Source organism: Pongo abelii, chromosome 7, assembly GCF_028885655.2.
Source record: "Pongo abelii isolate AG06213 chromosome 7, NHGRI_mPonAbe1-v2.0_pri, whole genome shotgun sequence".
Lineage (NCBI taxonomy): Eukaryota > Metazoa > Chordata > Mammalia > Primates > Hominidae > Pongo > Pongo abelii.
In genome coordinates, this window is record NC_071992.2 from 116583892 (window position 1) to 116605339 (window position 21448).

At 41.9% G+C, this 21448-nt stretch overlaps 1 protein-coding gene across 2 annotated transcripts in view; it reads right to left on the reverse strand.

The window, feature by feature from the left end:
* SNX31 (sorting nexin 31) overlaps positions 1-21448 on the reverse strand; it is a 76771-nt gene that overhangs the window by 50926 nt on the left and 4397 nt on the right. For both annotated transcript variants that reach the window (XM_063726466.1, XM_002819332.6), the window contains 2 exons: positions 12227-12341; positions 6677-6741 (listed from right to left, as the gene is read on the reverse strand). In XM_063726466.1, the coding sequence (XP_063582536.1) occupies positions 6677-6741; positions 12227-12284 (123 nt within the window). In that variant the 5' untranslated portion in view covers positions 12285-12341. The remainder of the gene's footprint in view (positions 1-6676; positions 6742-12226; positions 12342-21448) is intronic.

The window sequence follows — 21448 nt, forward strand, 5'->3', positions numbered from 1 at the left end:
AGACCTTGTGCAATTCTCCTTCCAGAAGGACTTGGAACCACTGATAACCAAGGCCCCTCCTTCACATTCTCATCTTCCACTTCTCCTTCTTTACCGGCTCCTACTCACCAGCAGGCAAACTTATTCAAGTCTCTGTCATCCAAAACAACAGAAAGTCAGAGACTTTGGGTAGATCATCTTGAAGGGAAAGAACCTGATGTGCTTGACTATGGGGAAAATTCTGTCTTCAACACTGCTATAGGTACGGAAGGAGTTTAGTCATATGTTTTGAGACAACTAAGCATATTTTTTTTCTTTTAAGTGATTCAGTTTTAACTCCAGTTGCGGGGGAGGTGGGGGGATGGGTGGAGGCAAGGGGAAGGTGTTGACTAAGGACTTAATTTTTTAAAATTAAAGATGGGGAGAAGGGAAGAATAGAAGAAGTGACACAAGAAAGCTGAAATCCTCACATCCATCACAGTCAGTGGATAGGGTTTAAAAATTGAAGAATAATAGCTGGGTGCTATGGCATATACCTGTAATCCCAGCTCCTGGGGAAGCTGAGGAGGAAGGATCACTTGAGCCCAGGAGATGGAGTCCTGGGCAACATAGTGAGATCCTGTATCTGGAAAAAAATAAAACGAAGAATAAGAGATAGTCATATATGTATATAATTAACCTCCATATTTTTAAATATCTGAAGAGAAAGCTATAAGATTTGAAAGGCATTGCCTCTGGAGGACACTGGAGTGTTATAATCCTTTTTAGCACTATTTCACTGTTATTTTTAGGTTTTTAACTTTTATTCCATCCATGATATCTATTTCATTTTTCTAACTATAAGCACATTTTGCTTTGGTAAGTAAACAAACATTTTAGAGCAATATAATAAAGAGGAGAATTGATGGCATCAAAAGATCTTTGTGTGATGAGATCAAAGCAAGCACAAAACAGATCAAACAAGTTTAGAGTGGAAATCAAACAACAATTTGGCTCTATTTGTGATATTTGAATTTTACTAGAATGTTTTAATGTATTATTCACAAAATTAATGAAATGTAAAAGCAATACAAAAACCAATTCGGGGGAAAAGTCAACCTGGTAGAATTGGCTTGTATAAAAAACAAAACGTTAAATGAGCTGCTATCCTTTTTTTTTTTTTTTTTTTTTTAAGTCAGGGTCTTGCTCTGTTGCCCAGGCTGGAGTACAGTGGGCTGATCATAGCTCACCGTAGCCTCAAAGCTCTGGGCTCAAGCAATCCTCCTGCCTCAGCATCCAGAGTAGCGGGGGGTATAGACACGTGCCACCACCCCCATCTAAATATCTCTTATTATTATTTTTTTGTAGAGACAGAGTCTCACTATGTTGCCCAGGCTGGTCTTCAACTCCTGGCCTCAAGTAATTCTCCCACTTCAGCCCCCCAAAGTTCTGGGATTACAGGTGTGAGCCACCACGCTTGGCCCAGCTGCCATACTGATCTATGATGCAGCAGGAATGAAAAAATGCAATTCATACTAGAAAACTAACAAAAACACATTCATTTTAAAGAAACCTCAAAATCTTCCAATACCATGGGCTGCCTTAACACATTTTAAAATATGTGCTTTGTTGCTATTCTGCTCTGAGGCAGAGGAACATTCTTAAGAATGTTTCCCATTTCACTTGTAGAGAAATGACAGTGGGACATCATCATTGCATGTGATGGAGGTTTAGAGCCTGGTGAGTCCGCATATGGATTTTCTTGGATGCGCACATGGCTATTAGACATTCCTCTGCCTCAGAGCAGAATAGCAACAAAGCACACTGATCTCCTTGAAAAATTAAAAGGTTTCTCCAGTTGTTAAATTCAACTCAATTAAACTCAAAAAGAGCACATATTTTGAAACGTGTTAAGGTTCTGGGAAGTGACTGTTACCTCTGTCCTGCCCTCTCTAGAAGCAAACAGAAAACAATGAAAAGGAAAGCATCCTTGAAGAAACTTACAAATAGCCCTGAGCCTGAGGTTTTCAGAAGGGCTGCCAAGTGCAGTGAAAATTGAACCTGGTCAGGAAGGAGGGAATTAGAGGTCTCAAAGTGCTGCAGAACTCAAGCAATGCATAAGCTGCCTCAAAGCAGTTAATCACGTGGTGCTCAGCCTGTCTGAGAGCGCTACTCCAGGCCCCATTGGACACCACCTAGTGGCAGGGCATGCTGAAGAGATGTACACACACTCCATCTTTGCAAAAAGCAATCTCTCAGCATGGCTGGGGAAAGAAAAGGGACTGGCATTAAGATTTTGCTTTTTAAAACCTATGTCTTGGCCAGGCATGGTAGCTCACACCTATAATCCCAGCATTTTGGGAGGCCGAGTTGGGTAGATCACCTGAGGTCAGGAGTTCAAGACCAGCCTGACCAACATAGAGAAACCCCATCTCTACTAAAATACAAAAATTAGCTGGGCGTGGTGGCATGCGCCTGTAGTCCCAGCAACTCAGGAGGCTGAGACAGGAGAATCGCTCGAACCCAGGAGGTGGAGGTAGTGACTACCTCATATCTGTTAACATTGTGCCAGATGATATGCTTTAAGGGTATCAGTTAATTTAATCCTCAAAGCAACCCCAAGAGACAGGAGCTCTTCTCCCCATTTTACAGATGGGGAAACTGAGGTACAAAAAGCCTAAGTAAATTGACCCAAGTCATATAAATCAAAAGTAGGGTAGCCAAAATTAGAACTGAGGCCATCTCACTACTTAGCCCGAACTCTTAACCCCTAAACCAGGTCGGGGGCTGTTGATCTTAGTCAATCAAAAGATTTAGAATGCTAGATCATGATATGAGGAGCTGGGGTTTAAAGCTTTGCTGCTAGACAGTCTGCTCAGGCCTTAGGGTAAAGTGTTCATAAGAAAGTGCTCAGAAACAAGAAACAAGAACTGGAAATACAACAGATTCAATGAATTCAGCTCAGGCCCCCTCCCTAATACTATGTGTCAGCAAACAGCTAGCTCACAACAGCATCCCCTTTCAAAGTTAATTGATGACCTAAAGATAACTGGCAAGGGACCTATGCAAAAATCCTGCAAGAAAGGAGGAAAGAAACATGACCAATGAAAGGCAATAAACATATACCAAAAGAATTACATCATTAAGCAGATGAAAATGATGGATGTGTTAATAAAAAGAAGGTGTTTCTGAATGAAAACCTCAAATAATAGATAAAAGCCTCAAGAAATAAGATAAAAAGAAAGACACAAAAGTGAGCTGGCAAAGTTCACAGAAGAAATGGAATAGGAAAATAAAGCCATTACAAAAGTGAAAATTGTGTTAGAAAAAGTAAAAACAGGCACTGAAAAACACAGCTACAGGTATAAGGCTTTTGTATGAAGTCACAAAGGCAAAATATTAAGGAACTAAAATCAGGTATAAAACCTTCCGAATTATCAGGAAAATAAGATATACAAAACTGGCTGGGTACAGTGGCTCACGTCTGTAATCTCAGCACTTTGGGAGGCCGAGGCAGGAAGATCACAAGGTCAGGAGTTCAAAACCAGCCTGACGAACATGGTAAAATCCTGTCTCTACTAAAAATACAAAAATTAGCTGGGCATGGTGGCACATGCCTTTAATCCCAGCTACTTGGGAGGCTGAGGCAACAGAATCACCTGAACCCGGGAGATGGAAGTTGTGGTGAGCCGAGATCATGCCATTGCACTGTAGCCTGGGCAACAAGAGCAAAACTCCGTCTCAAAGACAAACAAAAAAAGAGATATACAAAACAAAGCCTAACAACATTGAATGATCCCATGAATGATGGAAAGCAAAACCCATAATGCACCCCAAAAAGACGACTGAACTAAAGTCAACTTACCATTATATGTGCAGATATAGAATGATCTGCAAGACATAGGTTTAAAAAAGCAGGTCAATTTAAAAAAATTTTTTTTTCGAGACAGAGTCTTGCTGTCACCTAGTCTGGATTGCAGTGGCATGATCTCAGCTCACTGTAACCTCCACCTCCTGGGTTCAGGCAATTCTGCCTCAGCCTCCTAAGTAGCTGGGATTGCAGGCATGCACCACCACGACTGGCTAAATTTTTATTTTTGTAGAGATGGGGTTTCACCACATTGGCCAGGCTGGTCTCAAACTCCTTACCTCAGGTGATCCGCCCACCTCAGCCTCCCAAAGTGCTGGGATTACAGACGTGAGTCACAGCACCCGGGCATTAAAAAGCAAGGGCTAATATCCAGAATCTACAATGAACTCAAACAAATTTACAAGAAAAAAACAAACAACCCCATCAAAAAGTGGGCAAAGGATATGAACAGACACTTCTCAAAAGAAGACATTTATGCAGCCAAAAAACACATGAAAAAATGCTCATCATCACTGGCCATCAAACAAATGCAAATCAAAACCACAATGAGATGCCATCTCACACCAGTTAGAATGGTGATCATTAAAAAGTCAGGAAACAACAGGTGCTGGAGAGGATGTGGAGAAATAGGAACACTTTTACACTGTTGGTGGGACTGTAAACTAGTTCAACCATTGTGGAAGTCAGTGTGGTGATTCCTCAGGGATCTAGAACTAGAAATACCATTTGACCCAGCCATCCCATTACTGGGTATATACCCAAAGGATTATAAATCATACTGCTATAAAGACACACGCACACATGTGTTTATTGCAGTACTATTCATAATAGCAAAGACTCGGAACCAACCCAAATGTCCAACAGTAATAGACTGGATTAAGAAAATGTGGCACATATACACCATGGAATACTATGCAGCCATAAAAAATAATGAGTTCATGTCCTTTGTAGGGACATGGATGAAGCTGGAAACCATCATTCTCAGCAAACTATTGCAAGGACAAAAAAACAAATACCGCATGTTCTCACTCATAGGTGGGAATTGAACAATGAGAACACATGGACACAGGAAGGGGAACATCACACACTGGGGACTGTTGTGGGGTGGGGGGAAGGGGGAGGGATAGCATTAGGAGATATGCCTAATGCTAAATGACGAGTTAATGGGTGCAGCACACCAACATGTCATATGTATACATATGTAACAAACCTGCGCATTGTGCACATGTACCCTAAAACTTAAAGTATAATAATAATAAAATTTTTAAAAAAAGCAAGTTGAAAAAGTGTGTTGAGTGTGCGCTTGTTTGTAAAATAAAATGTGTGTGTGTGTGTGTGTGTGTGTGTGTGTATAGTCATGTACCATTTAATGACATTTTGGTCAACAGCAAACTGCACATATGACAGTGGTCCCACAAGATGATAGTACCATATTTTTACTGTGCCTTTTCTATGTTTAGATACACAAATACCACGGTGTTTCAATTGTCTACAGTATGCAGTAGAGTAACATAGTATACAGGTTTGTAGCCTGGGGCAGTAGGCTCTACCATCTAGGTTTGTGTAAGTACACTCTATGGTGTTCACACAATGACAAAATCGCCTAATGATGCATTTATCAGAACGAATCCACATTGTTAAGTGACACATGGTTGTGTGTGTGCATGTATGTGTATATATATGTGTGCATGTATGTATATATGTATATATATATGCATGCTTATATATGTGCAGAAATGTGTAGCAAAAGAGCACTATGAACTATTAGACTATAAACAACAGTTGTCACTGAGGAGGGGTATCATAAGGGAAGAAAAGTTACTTTTCATTGTATACACTTGTGCTATTTGAATTTTACTATCATCACCGCTTCCACAGCAAACTTTTCAAAGAATAGGAAAGTGTGTGTATATATAAACCATCAAGCAAATGTGAAAATACGAACCACTACAGAACAGAAGGCTCTAGGGCCATTTCTCAGGTTGACTGGGCCAGTAAATATCCCAACACATTTGAACCCCTGTTTACATGAGATTTGTTCTGAGAACCCAATGGGATTTTATTTTATAAATGAGTAAATGAATGAATGAAATGTGTTCTCATTTTTGCAAATCCGATCATTCCTCCCCTGGCTAAGGATCCAGTTAACTAGTATCATATTACTGCAGAACTTAAATTCTTTCAGAGCTTTTCCAGCCAAGCTCATGCATACAGGCATAACAATGTTTCCTTATGTGTCATTAGAATGAGTGTTGTGCTAAACAAATGTACTTAGCAGTTTCAGCCTAGGGAGCAAGTGACCCATGATTCTTTAGACCAACAAAGGAAAGGGAGTTGCTGTATGTCATTCTGTTCATGTTGAATTTTCTCCATGATTCATTTACAATAAAGGCAGGAGTAGAGAATATACAAGGAATAGCCAGCATGGCCTGCTTTCCTGATATCTTCACTGTGGCCCATTTGGAAATCTCAGCTACAGAAGCAGGGTCACAGACATGTTATGGGAACCCTTAAAGATAACGGCTGTAGTTCTCGTACTATACTCGAAGGTCTTCATCTTCATGTCCTGTTTTGAGATGTATAATTCTTAGGCTACAGAAAAAGGGATCTACTTAATAAAATGAGCCAAAGGTCAAGTGACACACTTCATTTTCCATCTAAAATCTAAACCTCCAAAAGAACAAAATAGGAACCATCCCCCAATTGACTTGAAATGAATATATTTTGTCTAAGTCCAGGCTCTGTGGGGCTGTGGCCAGTGCACACATGTGTGTGTACCTGCACACTTGGTTCATGAAGAGTGTCCTGCAGAGGAATGATGCCCCCATTAAAGAAGAGCAAGCTTACCAGCTGCGCCAGTTTTAAAAACTCAGTGAAGACATCACTTCTCAACACGTTTGGGTCCATGGTTACTGAAAAACATGGGCAGTGAGCCAGGTTAGCATGGGCAGGGCTGGGCCTTGCCTGTTAATTGCTATGTCCTCCAGAGATCGCTCCACGCCTTGCCAGTGCTCTGTCTCCTCCCTGAAGTGATGAATGTTGAAACCTCTCAAATACAGGAAAACCCCCAAAGCTTGCCTCCTATAGGCAGCCTTAACAACAGGAACCCATGACACCCATCCAGGGTGACAGTGTTCCCAGGCATCTCACTTCATTTATACATACCCATACTACCCAACATCCATTTTGCTGCCCTACCAGGATGATAATGAAGTTTATATGAAGAATCAGAAAGATCTTAAAACCTGCATCTAGACTCCCAGCCTAGCAAGACACAGGGTAATTTGAAAATTTAATTCAACCAAGAAACATCAACTGAGAGCACCTCTTTGGAGTCTCGCCCAGTCGCCCAGGCTGGAGTGTAGTGGCGTGAGTTCGGCTCACTGCAATGTCCATCTCCTGGGTTAAGGCGATTCTCTTGCCTCAGCCTCCGAAGTAGCTGGGATTACAGGCACCCACCACCATGCCCGGCTAATTTTTGTATTTTTAGTAGAGATGGGGTTTCATCATGTTGGCCAGGCTGGTCTCAAACGCCCAACCTCAGGTGATCTGCCTGCCTTGGCCTCCCAAAATGCTGGGATTACAGGTGTGAGCCACAGCACCCGGCCGAGAGCACCCCTTTGAATGATAGGAGTTCTCAAGATGTTACCAAAAAAAAGCAACGATAAGGCAGTCAGAGAGATTTAAAATATTTCATTCTTCTATACTTACCAAAAATATTTTCACCCTTAGTTTTAAAGCTCCTGACACAAATAGCCAGGAGATATGGGCAGAGCAGATGGGGCAGACACACCCCCATGAGAACTGCAAACCCACAAGGTATGGCCCAGCCTGGTTCCTCCTGGTTCACCCCCTTGCCACAGATCCTCCCCTATATCCTGCGCTTCAGCTACACTTAATACTTACTAAATGCTGCCAAATTCTTTCTTCCTTCTGTTTTCATTGCTGTTTTTTTTTTGAGACGGAGTCTTGCTCTGTCACCCAGGCTGGAGTGCAATGGCGTGATCTCAGCTCACTTCAACCTCCGCCTCCCGGGTTCAAGCAATTCTCCTGCCTCAGTCTCTCAAGTTGCTGGGATTACAGGCGTGCGCCACGACACCTGGCCTGTTTTACTAATTTTATCAAACATCCTCTACCAGCATTCAAAACCATCACTGACTTCATTGCAGGCTGTGCCTTTTCCAAAAGACATCACGTTTTCCAAAATAAACGAAGAGAGAAAGTCCCTGCAACATGAGAAACTATTTATAAAAAGCATTCTGTCTTTTCTGAGGGGTAATTCCCAGGGTGGATGAGGGGAAAGCCCTTGCATTATTTTCTGCAACGGTGCATATAGTCAAACTATTAATAACTATATTCATTAGCATAAGTTCTTGGGAATGAGGAAAGCTGCTGAAAAAGGTATTCACCCAACTGATATTTACTGCATGACTATTAAGTACAAGCACTAGGCTAAAAACTTTGTATATTTTAGCTTATCTAATCTTCATGACAAACTCTGAGGTAAATATTATTTCTATTTCACGGATAAAGAAACTGAGGCTCAGAGCAGGTAGGTATCTTGCCCAAGGTCACACAGCTGGTGAGGAGCTAAAGTGGGATTTGACACTGTGTCTGATTCTAGAACCTGTGCTCTGAGTCATGAGGCTAAGCTGTACTGTCTTCCTACTTGACCTTGTCAAAGACAGTACACAGGTCATCCTGATGATATGAATAAAGACCAGGCCTGGAAAAGTGAACTCTGAAGCACTGTGATCATCTGTAAAAAGGCCAGGTATTAAAGGAGCATTTTGCTAAGACACAAGAAAACAAACTAAGGGAGAATGAAAATTCAAAAGATATTACATTTTGAACTTGAACTTTGAAAGAGCTCATTCAGCAGGTCTAAAAAGAAGTATGGTCCCATGACAAAAAAAAATTAATGGGAAATAGGTGGCTTCTAGAATTTTTACTTACTATGTTTAAGAAAAACATGCAGCCATGAAAAATAATGAGATAAATCTATGACTGCTGATGTAGAATGACTTCTAAGGTATATATATTTTAAGAGAAAAAAGTCAACGTACAGGAGAAAAACTTTTTTTCTTGAGCTACAAAGGATATCAGTATAATAGTTGGTGATGTTTTATTTATTTATTTTTAGATACAGGGTCTCCATCTGTCACCCAAGCTGGAGTGCAGTTGCTCAAATCATAGCTCAGGAGGTCGAGACTGCAGTGAGCTGTGATTGTACCACTGCACTCCAGCCTGGGTGACACAGCAAGACACTGACTCTAAAAAAAAATAAAAAGAGATGAGATCTATATTGCTCAGGTTGGTCTCAAATTCTTGGGCTCAAGTGATCCTCTTGCCTCAGCTTCCCGAAGTGTTGGGATTACAGGTGTGAGCCACCACGCCCAGCCTAAATGTCTCAGCAGTTTTATGTTTGCTGACTTTATTTTATTTTTTGAGACAGGGTCTTTGTTGCCCAGGATGGAGTGCAGTGGCAAGATCAGAGCTTACTGCAGCCTGAAACTCCTGGGCTCAAGCAATCCTCCCACCTCAGCCTTCCAAGTAGGTGCAGGCACGTGCCACTACACCCAGCTAATTTTTATTTATTTTTTATTTTTTGGTACAGATGGGGTCTTGTTATATTGCCCAGGCTGGCCTTGAACTCCTGGGCTCAAGGGATCCTCCTGCCTTAACCTCCCAAAGTGCTGGAATTGCAGGCATGAGCTACCATGCCGAGCCTAATTGTTGGCGAAGTTTGAATAAGGTCTCTAGATAAATTATTGTATCAATGTTGTTTCCTGGTTTTGATATATTGAACATTATTGTATCAATGTTGTTTCCTGATTTTGCTAACTATACTGTGATTCTATAAGACAGTCTCTGTGATCTTAGGAAATATACAAAGTATTTTATTTATTTTTTATTTTTTTGAGATGGAGTTTCACTCTCATTGCCCAGGCTGGAGTGCAATGGCATGATCTCGGCTCACTGCAGCCTGCTCCTCCTCCTCCAGGGTTCAAGCAATTCTCCTGCCTTAGCCTCCCAAGTTGCTGGGATTGCAGGCACCCGCCACCATGGCCAGCTAATTTTTTGTATGTTTAGTAGAGACAGGGTTTTGCCATGTAGGCCAGGCTGGTCTTGAACTCCTGGCCTCAGGTGATCTGCCCACCTCAGCCTCCCAAATTCACAAAGTATCTTAAAATAAGATGGCTGAGGTGTGTAACATTCAAGTGAGTCTAAAAAAAAGATATAGAGAGATTCATATATACACATACACACACAAGGAAAAAAGAATGATAAGACAAATATAAAATGTAAACATCTGGGAAATCTGGGTGGTGTATACAGAAATGCTTAGTATTATGTTTGCAACTTTTCTGTAAACCAAACTTTCAGAATAAAAAGCTCTGAAAATCAGCTACAGAAAAGTATGTATAGTAAACTTCAATTGGTGTTGAGCAAAAAGGGATCTATATACACGCAAATTGCTGCTAGGGAATATACAAACAGCCTGGGGTGGAAAGGGAACTTACCTTTCATTGTATATTCTTTTAGGTAGTTTATATTTTAAAAAATATTATGTGTATACACTTTTCCAATTTTAAAAACTTTAAGTCTTTAAGTGCCAGTTTTGCCATTTCCCCTCAACATCCTCTTTTCCGTGAGAGCCTAATCTTGCCAACCGCAGTTTTGCTGTACACAGCATTTCCAGGACCCAGGCGAAGGGCAAGCCGTTGTACTGTAAGCCTCACAGGGGCCAGAGCTGAATGTCCTTGGTGCCTTAGCATGGCTTCCTGGTAAGGACTAACATGGAGGCACTAGCTCTGGCACTGCTAATAAAGACCTCTGATATCTCTTAAGAGCTTTCCTGTAAGCAGTTCATCTCATCCTTTTGTTCATTCCTAATCCAGAAACATTTTTTTTTAACCTCCCAATCAAAGCCAAAATACAGCACCCAAGTGTGACTCTAAATATAAAGTAGGCCAGGCATGGTGGCTCACCCCTGTAATCTCAGTACTTTGGGAAGCTGAAGTGGGCAGATCATTTGAGATCAGGAGCTCGAGACCAGCCTGGCCAACATGATGAAACCCCAACTGTACTAAAAAAAATACAAAAATTAGCTAAGCATGGTGGCAAGCACCTGTAATCCCAGCTACTAGAGAGGCTGAGGCAGGAGAATCGCTTGAACCTGGTAGGCAGAGGTTGTAGTGAGCCAAGGTCACACCACTGCACTCCAGCCTGGGCGACAGAGTGAGACTCTGTCTTAAAAAAAAAAAAAAAAAATTAAATATTGGGTGCAGTGGCTCATATCTGTAATCCCAGCACTTTGGGAGGCTGACATGGGAGGATTGCTTGAGGCCAGGAGTTTGAGACTAACCTGGGCAATATAGTGAGACCCCACCTCTATAAAAAAAAATTTTTTTTTTAATTGGCCAGGCATGGAGCGTTGCACATATAGTCCCAGCTTCTCAGAAAGCTGTGGTGGGAGGATTGCTTGACCCCAGGAGATCAAGGCTATAGTTAGCCATGATTGTGCCACTGTACTCCAGCCTGGGCAACAGGGAAATATCCTGTCTCAAAAAATAAAATCTGCAAACATATAACTGCTGAGACATTTAGGCTGGGTGTGGTGGCTCACACCTGTAATCCTAACACTTTAGGAAGCTGAGGCAGGAGGATCACTTGAGCCCAGAAATTTGAGAGCAGCCTGGGCAACATAGTGAGACCTCATCTCTTTTATTTATTTATTTATTTTTTTAATCTTTTTTGGAGTCACTGTCTTGCTGTGTCACCTAGGCTGGAGTGCAGTGGTGCAATCACAGCTCACTGCAGCCTCAGCTTCCTGTGCTCAAGCTATCCTCCCACCTCAGCTTCCTGAGTAGCTGGGATTATAGGCATGCACCACCATACCTGACTAATTTTTAAAATTTTGTTTAGAGACCGGCTCTCTCTATGTTGCTCAGGCTGGTCTTGAACTCCTGGCCTCAAGTGATCCTCCTGCCTCAGCTTCCCAAAGTGCTGAGATTACAGGTGTGAGCCACCATATCCAGCCAGACCTCATCTCTTAAAAAAAAAAAAAGGTATTTTTAAAACCAAATACAAAGAACACATATTATATGATCCCTTATATATGAAACGTCCAGAATAGGCAAAGTTTTAGAGATAAAAATTATAGTGGTAGTTGCCAGGGCGTGGTGGGGGAGGGAAAGAGGAAGTGATTGCCAGTGGGTATGAGGTTTCTTTTGGGGGTAGTGACAATATTCTAAAATTAGATTATGATAATGGTCGCACAATTAATTACATAAATATATTGTAAAAGAATTGTACACTTTAGCAGGTGAATTTTGTGGCATACAACTTACATTGCAATAAATCTGTTTTTTAAAAAACCCTGCAAATACATACCATTTTGCAAATATTGTTCCAGTTGGTCCCTCCTCTCATCAGCCATAGCTGTGGTCATTGCCAGATAGTACTTCGGTGGGAAGGGTGGCAGGCAATTTCCAAAGACCCGCCTTAGCTGAAAGATCCAGGAAACACTGTTAAGGCAGGTGAGCCTCCAGTTCAGGGTTGATGAGATTACTAAAGCCTCCTTTAGGGCAAGTCCCATCCTAGCACTTTATTTCAAATTAAGCCTACCTGGTGGCCCAAAGGGGGAAAAGAGGACAATTTGATTTTCTTAAGGATGAATTTATTTCAGTATATATTCTGGAGACGTTCCTAGACATATCACAGACTGACAGCTCCAGTTTAAGTTTGGTAGAGCTGAGATGTATTTTTATTTTTCATTTGTTTTACAAGACTAGCCACTGCTCACATCATACAATATTATCTTGATTCATTCCACAATAGTGTCTGTGATATCAATGACAACGGGAATTAAATTTCTCAACCCTACCTCCACCAAATCTGAACTTGACAAATGCTTACAGCTGTGTTACCTAATGCATTAGCCACCAGCCACCTGTGGCGAATGAACACTTGAGCGTGGCTAGTTTGGATTGAGATGTGTTGTAGGTGTAAAATACATTCCACATTTCAAAGAAAAGAGAATGTAAAATATCTCACTGATAATTTTTTATATTGATTACATGTTGAAATGATAATATTTTGGATATATTGAATTAAATAAAATATATTATTAAAATTAATTCCATCTGTTTCCTTTTACTCTTTTTAACGTGCCTATCAGAAAATTTTAAATTACATAGGTGACTCATATTTCTTTCTTTCTTTCTTTTTTTTTTTTGAGACGGAGTTTTACTCCTGTTGCCCAGGTTGGAGTGCAATGGCTCAATCTCGGCTCACTGCAACCTCTGCCTCCCAGGTTCGAGCAATTCTCCTGCCTCAGCCTCCCGAGTAGCTGGGATTACAGACATGTGCCACTACGGCAGGCTAATTTTGAATTTTAGTAGAGACAGTGTTTCTCCGTGTTGGCCAGGCTGGTCTCAAACTCCCGACATTAGGTGATCCACCTGCCTCTGCCTCCCAAAGTGCTGGGATTACAGGTGTGAGCCACCACACCCAGCCGGGTGACTCACATTATATTTCTATTGGACCAGTGCTGGTTACAGAATTCCAATAAGGCTGACATATGATCCCAAGTAGAAACCAGCCAGGCCCTTCTCTCCCACTTACTCATATATGACCCACGACCACGGTAGTAATTATTTTTATGGAACCTAAAAAGTGGATGCATAAAAAATAATTTTAAAATTAAGAGCTAAAAGTGTGCATCTTTATTCCAGCCCTACACTTGTAGTGGCAGCTTGAAGGTAAGGCACAGAATCATTCTCCTGAAAATAAGAGAAAGGAAACCACTCAGAAACCCAATCAGGTTTTGACATGGTACCTCTAGAGCAGGAGGGCTGAAATCTTACTATTACCATACTCAGTGGCTTAAAGAAAATGAAAGATGGAATAAGAAAAATGAGGCTGCAAACAGTAAGATTTTTTAATTCCATGGCCTTTGTCACAAATACAGTGAGTATCTGACAAATATTTACCTTGCATAGATAGGCCCTAACTTCAAAAAAGTCAACAATCCGATAACTTCTCTCCATGCCCACTACCGTCACCCCGGTCCAAGCCACTATCATCTCTTTTCTAGATTATTGCAGTAGCCTTCCAACAAGTCTCTCCGCTTCTACCTGTGACTCCTTCAGTCTATTCCTAACACAGAATCTAAAGTGATACTTTATTTTTATTTTATTTTATTTTTTTGAGACAGAGTCTCGCTCTGTCACCCAGGCTCGAGTGCAGTGGTATGATCTTGGCTCACTGCAACCTCCGCCTCCTAGGTTCAAGTGATTCTCCTGCCTCATCTCCTGAGTAGTTGGGACTACAGGTGTGCACCACCATGCCCAGCTAATTCTTGTATTTTTAGTAGAGATGGGGTTTCACCATGTTGGCCAAGCTGGTCTCGAACTCCTGACCTCAGGTGATCTGGCTGCCTTGGCCTCCCAAAGTGCTGGGATTACAGGTATGAGCCACTGCATCCAGCCTAAAGTGATACGTTAAAAGTGTAAGTCAGCCAGGTGCAGTCATGCACACCTGTAGTCCCAGCTACTTGGGAGGCTGAGGCAGGAGGGTTGCTTGAGCCCAGGAGTTGAAGGCTAGCCACTGCCCTCCAGCCTGGGCAACAGAGCAAGACTCTATCATCTATTAAAATAAGAAAAGTAAGTCAGATCATTCCACTGCCTTGCTCAAAATCATCCTCAACTTCTCATCTCACTCAAGTAAACCCAAAATTCTTACAATGACCTAGAATTGTGCCATCTAATATGGTGGGCATTAGCCACCTGTGAGTAAATTTAAACCTAATTAAAATCATATAAAATTTTAAAATTCAATCTTCAGTCTTGCTAGCCACATTTCAAATGCTTACTAGCCACTTGAAATATTGTAATTTGCTATTGAGTTGGGCAAAGCAGATATAGAGCATTTCCATCGGCACAAAAGTTCTATTGGAAAACATTGGTCTAACATCTGGAATGGTTATTAACTGCCTGCCCGTGGGCAAAACACACTTCCCTGATGCATTTTTTTGGTGGTTGGTTGTTTGATTTTTAGATAACCGGAATTTGGTACCAGCAGTTATTTGTGTGATTTAAAATTTTAAAAACTTGTATCTTGAAGAGAATACAGAATATTACAACCACTTTGAAAGACAGTTTGGCAATTTCTTACAAAGCTAAACACAGTCTTACTCTACAATCCAGCAATAAATACCCAACTGATTTGAAAACTGTCCATACAAAATGTTTATGGCAACTTTATTCATAACCCCCAAAATTTAAACAACAAATATGTCCTTCAGTCTGTGAATGGATAAGCAAATTGTGATATATCCATACAATGAAATGTGTTATTCAGAAATAAAATGAAATAAGCTATCAAAACACAAAAGACATGAATGAAACGTAAATAAATACTGCTAAGTGACAGGAGTCAGTCTGGAAAAGCTATATACTATATGATTTCAATTATATGACATTCTGGAAAAGCCAAAAGTATAGACACTTTATAAAAAGATCAACAGCTGCAAAGTTTTGGGGCAGGGAGGTACAGAATAGCTGAAACACATGGAGTTTTTTAGGGCAATAAAACTAGTCTATATGAAACTAGAATTGTGGATTCATGACACTATGCATTAGTCAAAATTACAACAGAACTTCATGTTTTCTGAACTTTACAACAGAAGCTTCATGTGTGCAAATATTTTTAGAAATAATTTAGGAGGTTGGTGGAATCTGAGGATGGAATGTGGAATGTGATAAAGCTATATTACAAATGTATGAAACCAACTCACTGAACGTGGTGAGAAAAAAAGTGCTGACCTAAGTCACTTTGAAAATAAGTGGAGTCTGTATACTAAAGGCAAAGAAACTAACTGTACACAGGCATTGGACTCTGGCTGATAAAGTTGTTTCTCACAGGAGTATAGGTTAACAGCACTATACTGCTACATGTGTATACAGAATCAAACAAGTAAATGAATGGCAGATAGTGGGAGTCAGGTTTCCAACTGTTGTAGTGGCAGTTTACACATAAGGGGAAGAGGCTAGAATGATCCATGTGGTAATGCACTAGAGTTGAATATATTAGTATGACCACATGTTTAGTTTAATATAGATACAGATGATTACATATAGAAAGATTTATTCATGTGTCTGTATACATGGGTTAGTATACACACATATATTTCCTTGCTGTCAGCTGAGAGGACCTAGATGCAACAACACTCCAGTAGCAATGAACATATCTAGTGCCCAGATCTTAGTTTCCAATACCATTCTACAATCAGTGCAACCAAGGATCTGTGGAGAAATGGCTGATTTCTAGGGCTGAGGCAGGAAATATACATGATGGGCCTGGAGTACCTTGTAGCTCCAGAAAGAAAGGAAACATTCAAAACAAATGAAAAAAAACAAATCAGGAATGGGAGTATGTCAGAGACAAAGGAGCAAAATGAAAGAGCTTCCATGGGCCAAGATGGAACAATTTGACCAACCAAGTAGTAGTGAAATATAACCCAAAGTATAAAGTGAATATCCATGAGTCCTTATAGACTTGTTTTAAATAAATAGGAGCGACTAGACAAATCTCTTATGCAGAAGAACATCTTTTCTTTTCTTTCTTTTTCTTTTTTTTTTTTTTTTTTTGGAGACAGAGTCTTGCTCTTGTTGCCCAGGCTGGAGTGCAATGGCGTGATCTTGGCTCACTGCAACCTCTGCCTCCTGGGTTTGAGTAATTCTCCTGCCTCGCCTCCCGAGTAGCTGGGATTACAAGTATGTGCCACTATGCCTGGCTAATTTTGTATTTTTAGTAGAGACGGGGTTTCTCCATGTTGGTCAGGCTGGTCTCAAACTCCTGACCTCAGGTGATCCACCAACCTCGGCCTCCCAAAATGTTGGGATTACAGGTGTGAGCCACTGCGCCCAGCCACATCAGATAATTTCTATAGATACTCCTCAAGAATGGGGAGCATAAATCCCCACTCTCAGTGTGGGCTGCATGTGGTGACTTCCTTCCAAAGAGGATACTATGGAAAGAGAGGACAAAAGAGTAACTTTACAGTGGAGAAAACTGACAAATACTACCTCACCCAGGTGATGAAGACCAACATCAAGAGTTTAAGTCAGAGGATAGTAGGTACTCTTGATACGATGTGATTAGAGTGGCACTTTATCTCTGGGGTCTTCATCCCCCCAACCCATAACCCCCATCTAATTATGTGGAAAATATAAGACAAATTCCAAGAAGGATATTCTACAAAATATCTGACAAGTACTCCTTAGAATTATCAAGGTCATTAAACATAAGGAAAATCTAAGAAACTGTTACAGTCAAGAGGAACTTAAGGAGACCTAACAACTCAATGTAATGTGGTACACTGGCCAGAGTCCTGGAAGAGAAATAGGACGTTAGATAAACACTAAGGAGGTCTGAAAAGTTATAGATTGTAGTTAATAAGAATGTATAAATACTGATTTGTTAATTGTAATGAATGTACCATATTAATATAAAACCTTAATAACAGAGGAAACTGTGGATTATATGGAAACCCTCTGTCCTATCTTTTCTGTAAACTAAAACTGTTTCAAAAAATAAAGTTTATTTAAAAAAAACTGATGTTCTGGCTTCTCTTGAAAACTGAGATCTGGAATCAACGGGTTCACACTCAGGCAACTGTCTGGTGAGGGGACCTAAACCGTTCCCACCACTCTCCACTGTTTGTTGGTCACCTGATCCTCATCTCTCATTTAAAGTACCTGCCAATTGGCTGCGGTGGCTCACGCCTGTCATCCCAACACTTTGGGAGGCCTAGGTGGGAAGATTGCTTGAGCCTATGAGTTTAAGACCAGCCTAGGTAACATGGCAAGATGTTGTCTCTACTAAATATACAAAAAATTAAGCCAAGTGTGGTAGCATGTGCCTGTAGTCCCAGCTACTCAGGAGGTTGAGGTGGGAGACTAACCTGAGCTGGAGACTTCAAGGCTAAGGCGGCAGTGAGCCGAGATCACACCACTGCACTCCAGCCTGGGCCACAGGAGTGAGACCTTGTCTCAAAAAAAAAAAAAATATATATATATATATATATATATATATGTATACACACACACACACACGCATATATATATGTGTGTATATATATATATATATATAGTACTTTCCTGTAGCCATTTAAGTTTGCAATCTCTCATCTAAACCTAGTATAATTTTTTTTTTTTTTTTTTTTTTGAGACAAGGTCTCACTCCTGTGGTCCAGGCTAGAGTACGATTAAACCTAGTATAAATTATTATAGGCCGGGCGTGGTGGGTCACGCCTGTAATCTCAGCACTTTGGGAGGCCGAGGCGGGCGGATCACGAGGTCAGGAGATCGAGACCATCCTGGCCAACGCGGTGAAACCCCGTCTCTACTAAAAATACAAAAAAATTAGCCAGGCGTGGTGGGTGCCTGTAGTCCCAGCTACTCCGGAGGCTGAGGCAGGAGAATGGTGTGAACCCGGGAGGCGGAGCTTGCAGTGAGCCGAGATCGCGCCACTGCACTCCAGCCTGGGCGACAGAGCAAGACTCTATCTCAAACAAACAAACAAACAAACAAGACATTATAGCAACAATTCTGTTTCTTTTAAACTCAAGGAAATTTTTCTGCCCTTCCAGAGACTGTCAAAAAGCATCCCAGTTGGAGCATTATCCCAGGCAGGGCTGCTGAAACAACCTGGGATTGATGCACCCATCTCTGCTAATTCCATTAAACAGAAGCAAGAATTTGACTTCTTTGCATGCAATTATTTCTTGGCTAACTGATTAAGTGATCTTTAAAAGGCAATTGTCTTCATTGGCATGTGTTCGTAAATGTCGCAGATGTTCCCGAATCAGTTCTAATCACAGCAGCCTTGAATTAACAGGGCTGCCTGAGTTATCCATCTGCAAGACAGTATCTTGGGGAAGCCCTGAGGCCAAGATCTGGGGAAAAATCAACAAGGATTAAGGTTCTAATACCTATCACAGAGCAGAAACCTTCCCAGCAGGTTTACAACCTGAGCTGACTTGTCAAGGAATCTTTCCCCTCCCTTCTCGGATACTGATCTAAAGGGGACAATGAACATAAAGGAAACTGAGTAGTTAAACGTGCCAAAAGTCACCAATCAAATCCAAATTCAACTCCACCAAAAGAAGACCTTTTCCATGGGTCTCAGTACACAGTTGAGCTATCAAAACCACCAGCATACTGAGAAGTATCTGGTACTACAGTTCAGCCCTACCTGTCTTTCAAAAAACTAAAGAGATCAAAAGGAAAACATACCTGTTCTGTTCTTTTATTATGTGGTGTTTTCGTTTGTTTGGGGTATTGTGGGGTTTTTTTAAGACTGTGATCTGACAAATATTTTCATAAACCCCAGAACAGGGCGGGTGCGATGGCTCGTGCCTGTAATCCTAGCACTTTGGGAGGCCGAGGCAGGCAGATCACCTGAGGTCAGGAGTTCAAGACCAGCCTGGCCAACATGGCAAAACCCCCTCTCTACTAAAAATACAAAAATTAGCCAGGTGTGGTGGCAGGCACCTGTAATCCCAGGTACCCGGGAGGCTGAGGCAGGAGAATCACTTGAACTTGGGGGGGTGGAGGTTGCAGTGAGCTGAGATCGTACCACCTCACTGTAGCCTAGGTGAAAGAGCGTGACTCCTTCTCAAACAAAACAAAACAAAACAAACAAGCAAAAAATCCCAGAACAATCTTCTGTACCAACTTCCCCTTTGTACAGCTCTGCCTTTTAACATGAAGAGGCCTTTACAGGCCAGTTGAAAATGTCACCTACTTCCCCCACCTTACTGCATTCACACCCCCCTATACCTATGCCAAAACGGTGACGGCCTGGGACAAGTGGAATTAGACACAAACAGTGTCTGTTTCTAATGTCGACTCATTCATCCCACCTCTCCAAGTCCCCTTGTAGTTAAAAACCCAAATTCACCAGATAAAGGGCCACAGCTCAGAGTCTGGGTGGTGGCATCTAGCACCTAAGAGCATGGCCTAGAGCTTGCATATTATCCCATTTGTTCCTCAAAACAACACTACGAGGTAGACAGATCCTCAGCACCGTGAACATTGTCATCTTCCACCTTGAGCAGGAGCAACCCCAGACTCAGGGAGATGAAGTGACTTCAAACTAGGACATCCAAGCTAATGACTGGCAGAAGATGGACTCAGTCTTCTCACTGCTGTCATCATCATCACCATCACCTTTTCCACCAAATCTCTGCTAAGCAACTACCAAGGCAGAATTTCATGCTGGGTGTTCCATACCTACAAGACTTCATCCTGTCCCTTCATTCAAATATTTGGGTTTTGCTTGTAAATAATCAGGGGAGACAAAATATAAACACAAAAAGAGGAAGGAGCATGACAAGGTTGAAACATGAAGTGGCACAGCAATCAGAGAAAGGCATCTCATGCAATCAAGGTGGAACTTCCTGGAGGAGATGGGACTGAGGTGGGCTTTGAGAAACGATTGCTCCCTTGACAGGTAGACTAAAACCGGGAGTCATCCCAGGCAGAGGAAGTGAGCCAGCCAGAGACAAAGAGTGGGCCAGCCTGATAGGAAAAGGAGGTATGGGTAGGGAAAGAGGAGATCAGGTTAGGTCAGAGGGGAAGCAGCCAAGTTGGGTCAGCACTTGGCAGGGAGGACAACTGAACCAGCGCATACAGGCTGCACAGCCCTCCCCTCCTGCTGACAGGTCCTTTGCAAGCTTTCCCAACTTGTCCCCATTGCCATGTCTGATGCTGGCAGAGTGCAAAGAAACAGAGCCCCATATCACTGTTCACAGAGCCCCATATCACTTACACAGGATGGCCTCATCTGTAACTTGGCTGAAATGAGCTGATTAAATGTTTCCCTCACAGATTTCTTTAAATCTATTTGGGCAGGGTGGTGCCAGCAAGAGCAGGTGCATAAATCAAACTGGTTTTTTTTTATCTAAAGGCACAGAAAAAGGTGGGGCCAGACAGTTCACATGGCAGGAAGATGGGCAGCACTGAGCAGCAGAGGGTCAAAAAGCTGCCAGAGCCCGAGGGAGCCTCACTGGGAACAGGACTGCAGGTGAGGATGACAGAGGGCGCAGGTCACAGCAGAGCCCATGGAAACACATCCACCTCTTCCCAAGGTCCAGCTTTTCTTTGTTTTGGTTTTTGTTTTGAGACAGAGTCTCCCTCTGTTGCCCAGCCTGGAGTGCAGTGGTGGGATCTCAGCTCACTGCAATCTGTGCCTCCTGGGTTCAAGCAATTCTCACGCCTCATTCTCCCAAGTAGCTGGGATTATAGGAACATGTCACCACACCTGGCTAATTTTTTGTATTTTAGTAGAGACGGGGTTTTACCATGTTGCCCAGGCAGGTCTCAAACTCTTGAGCTGAAGTGATCCACCCACCTTGGCCTCCCAAAATGCTGGGATTCCAGGTGTGAGCCACTGCACCTGGCCAACCCAGGTCCAGTTTTTATGCATTAGCTCCCCACATACCCTGGCTGAGATGGAGTGGAGGCCACCTCACCTGTGCCAGGTACTGCCCCTCAATCTCAGTTATCCAACATGCAAAATTTAAGTCCAATTCTTAAAGCCAAAGAT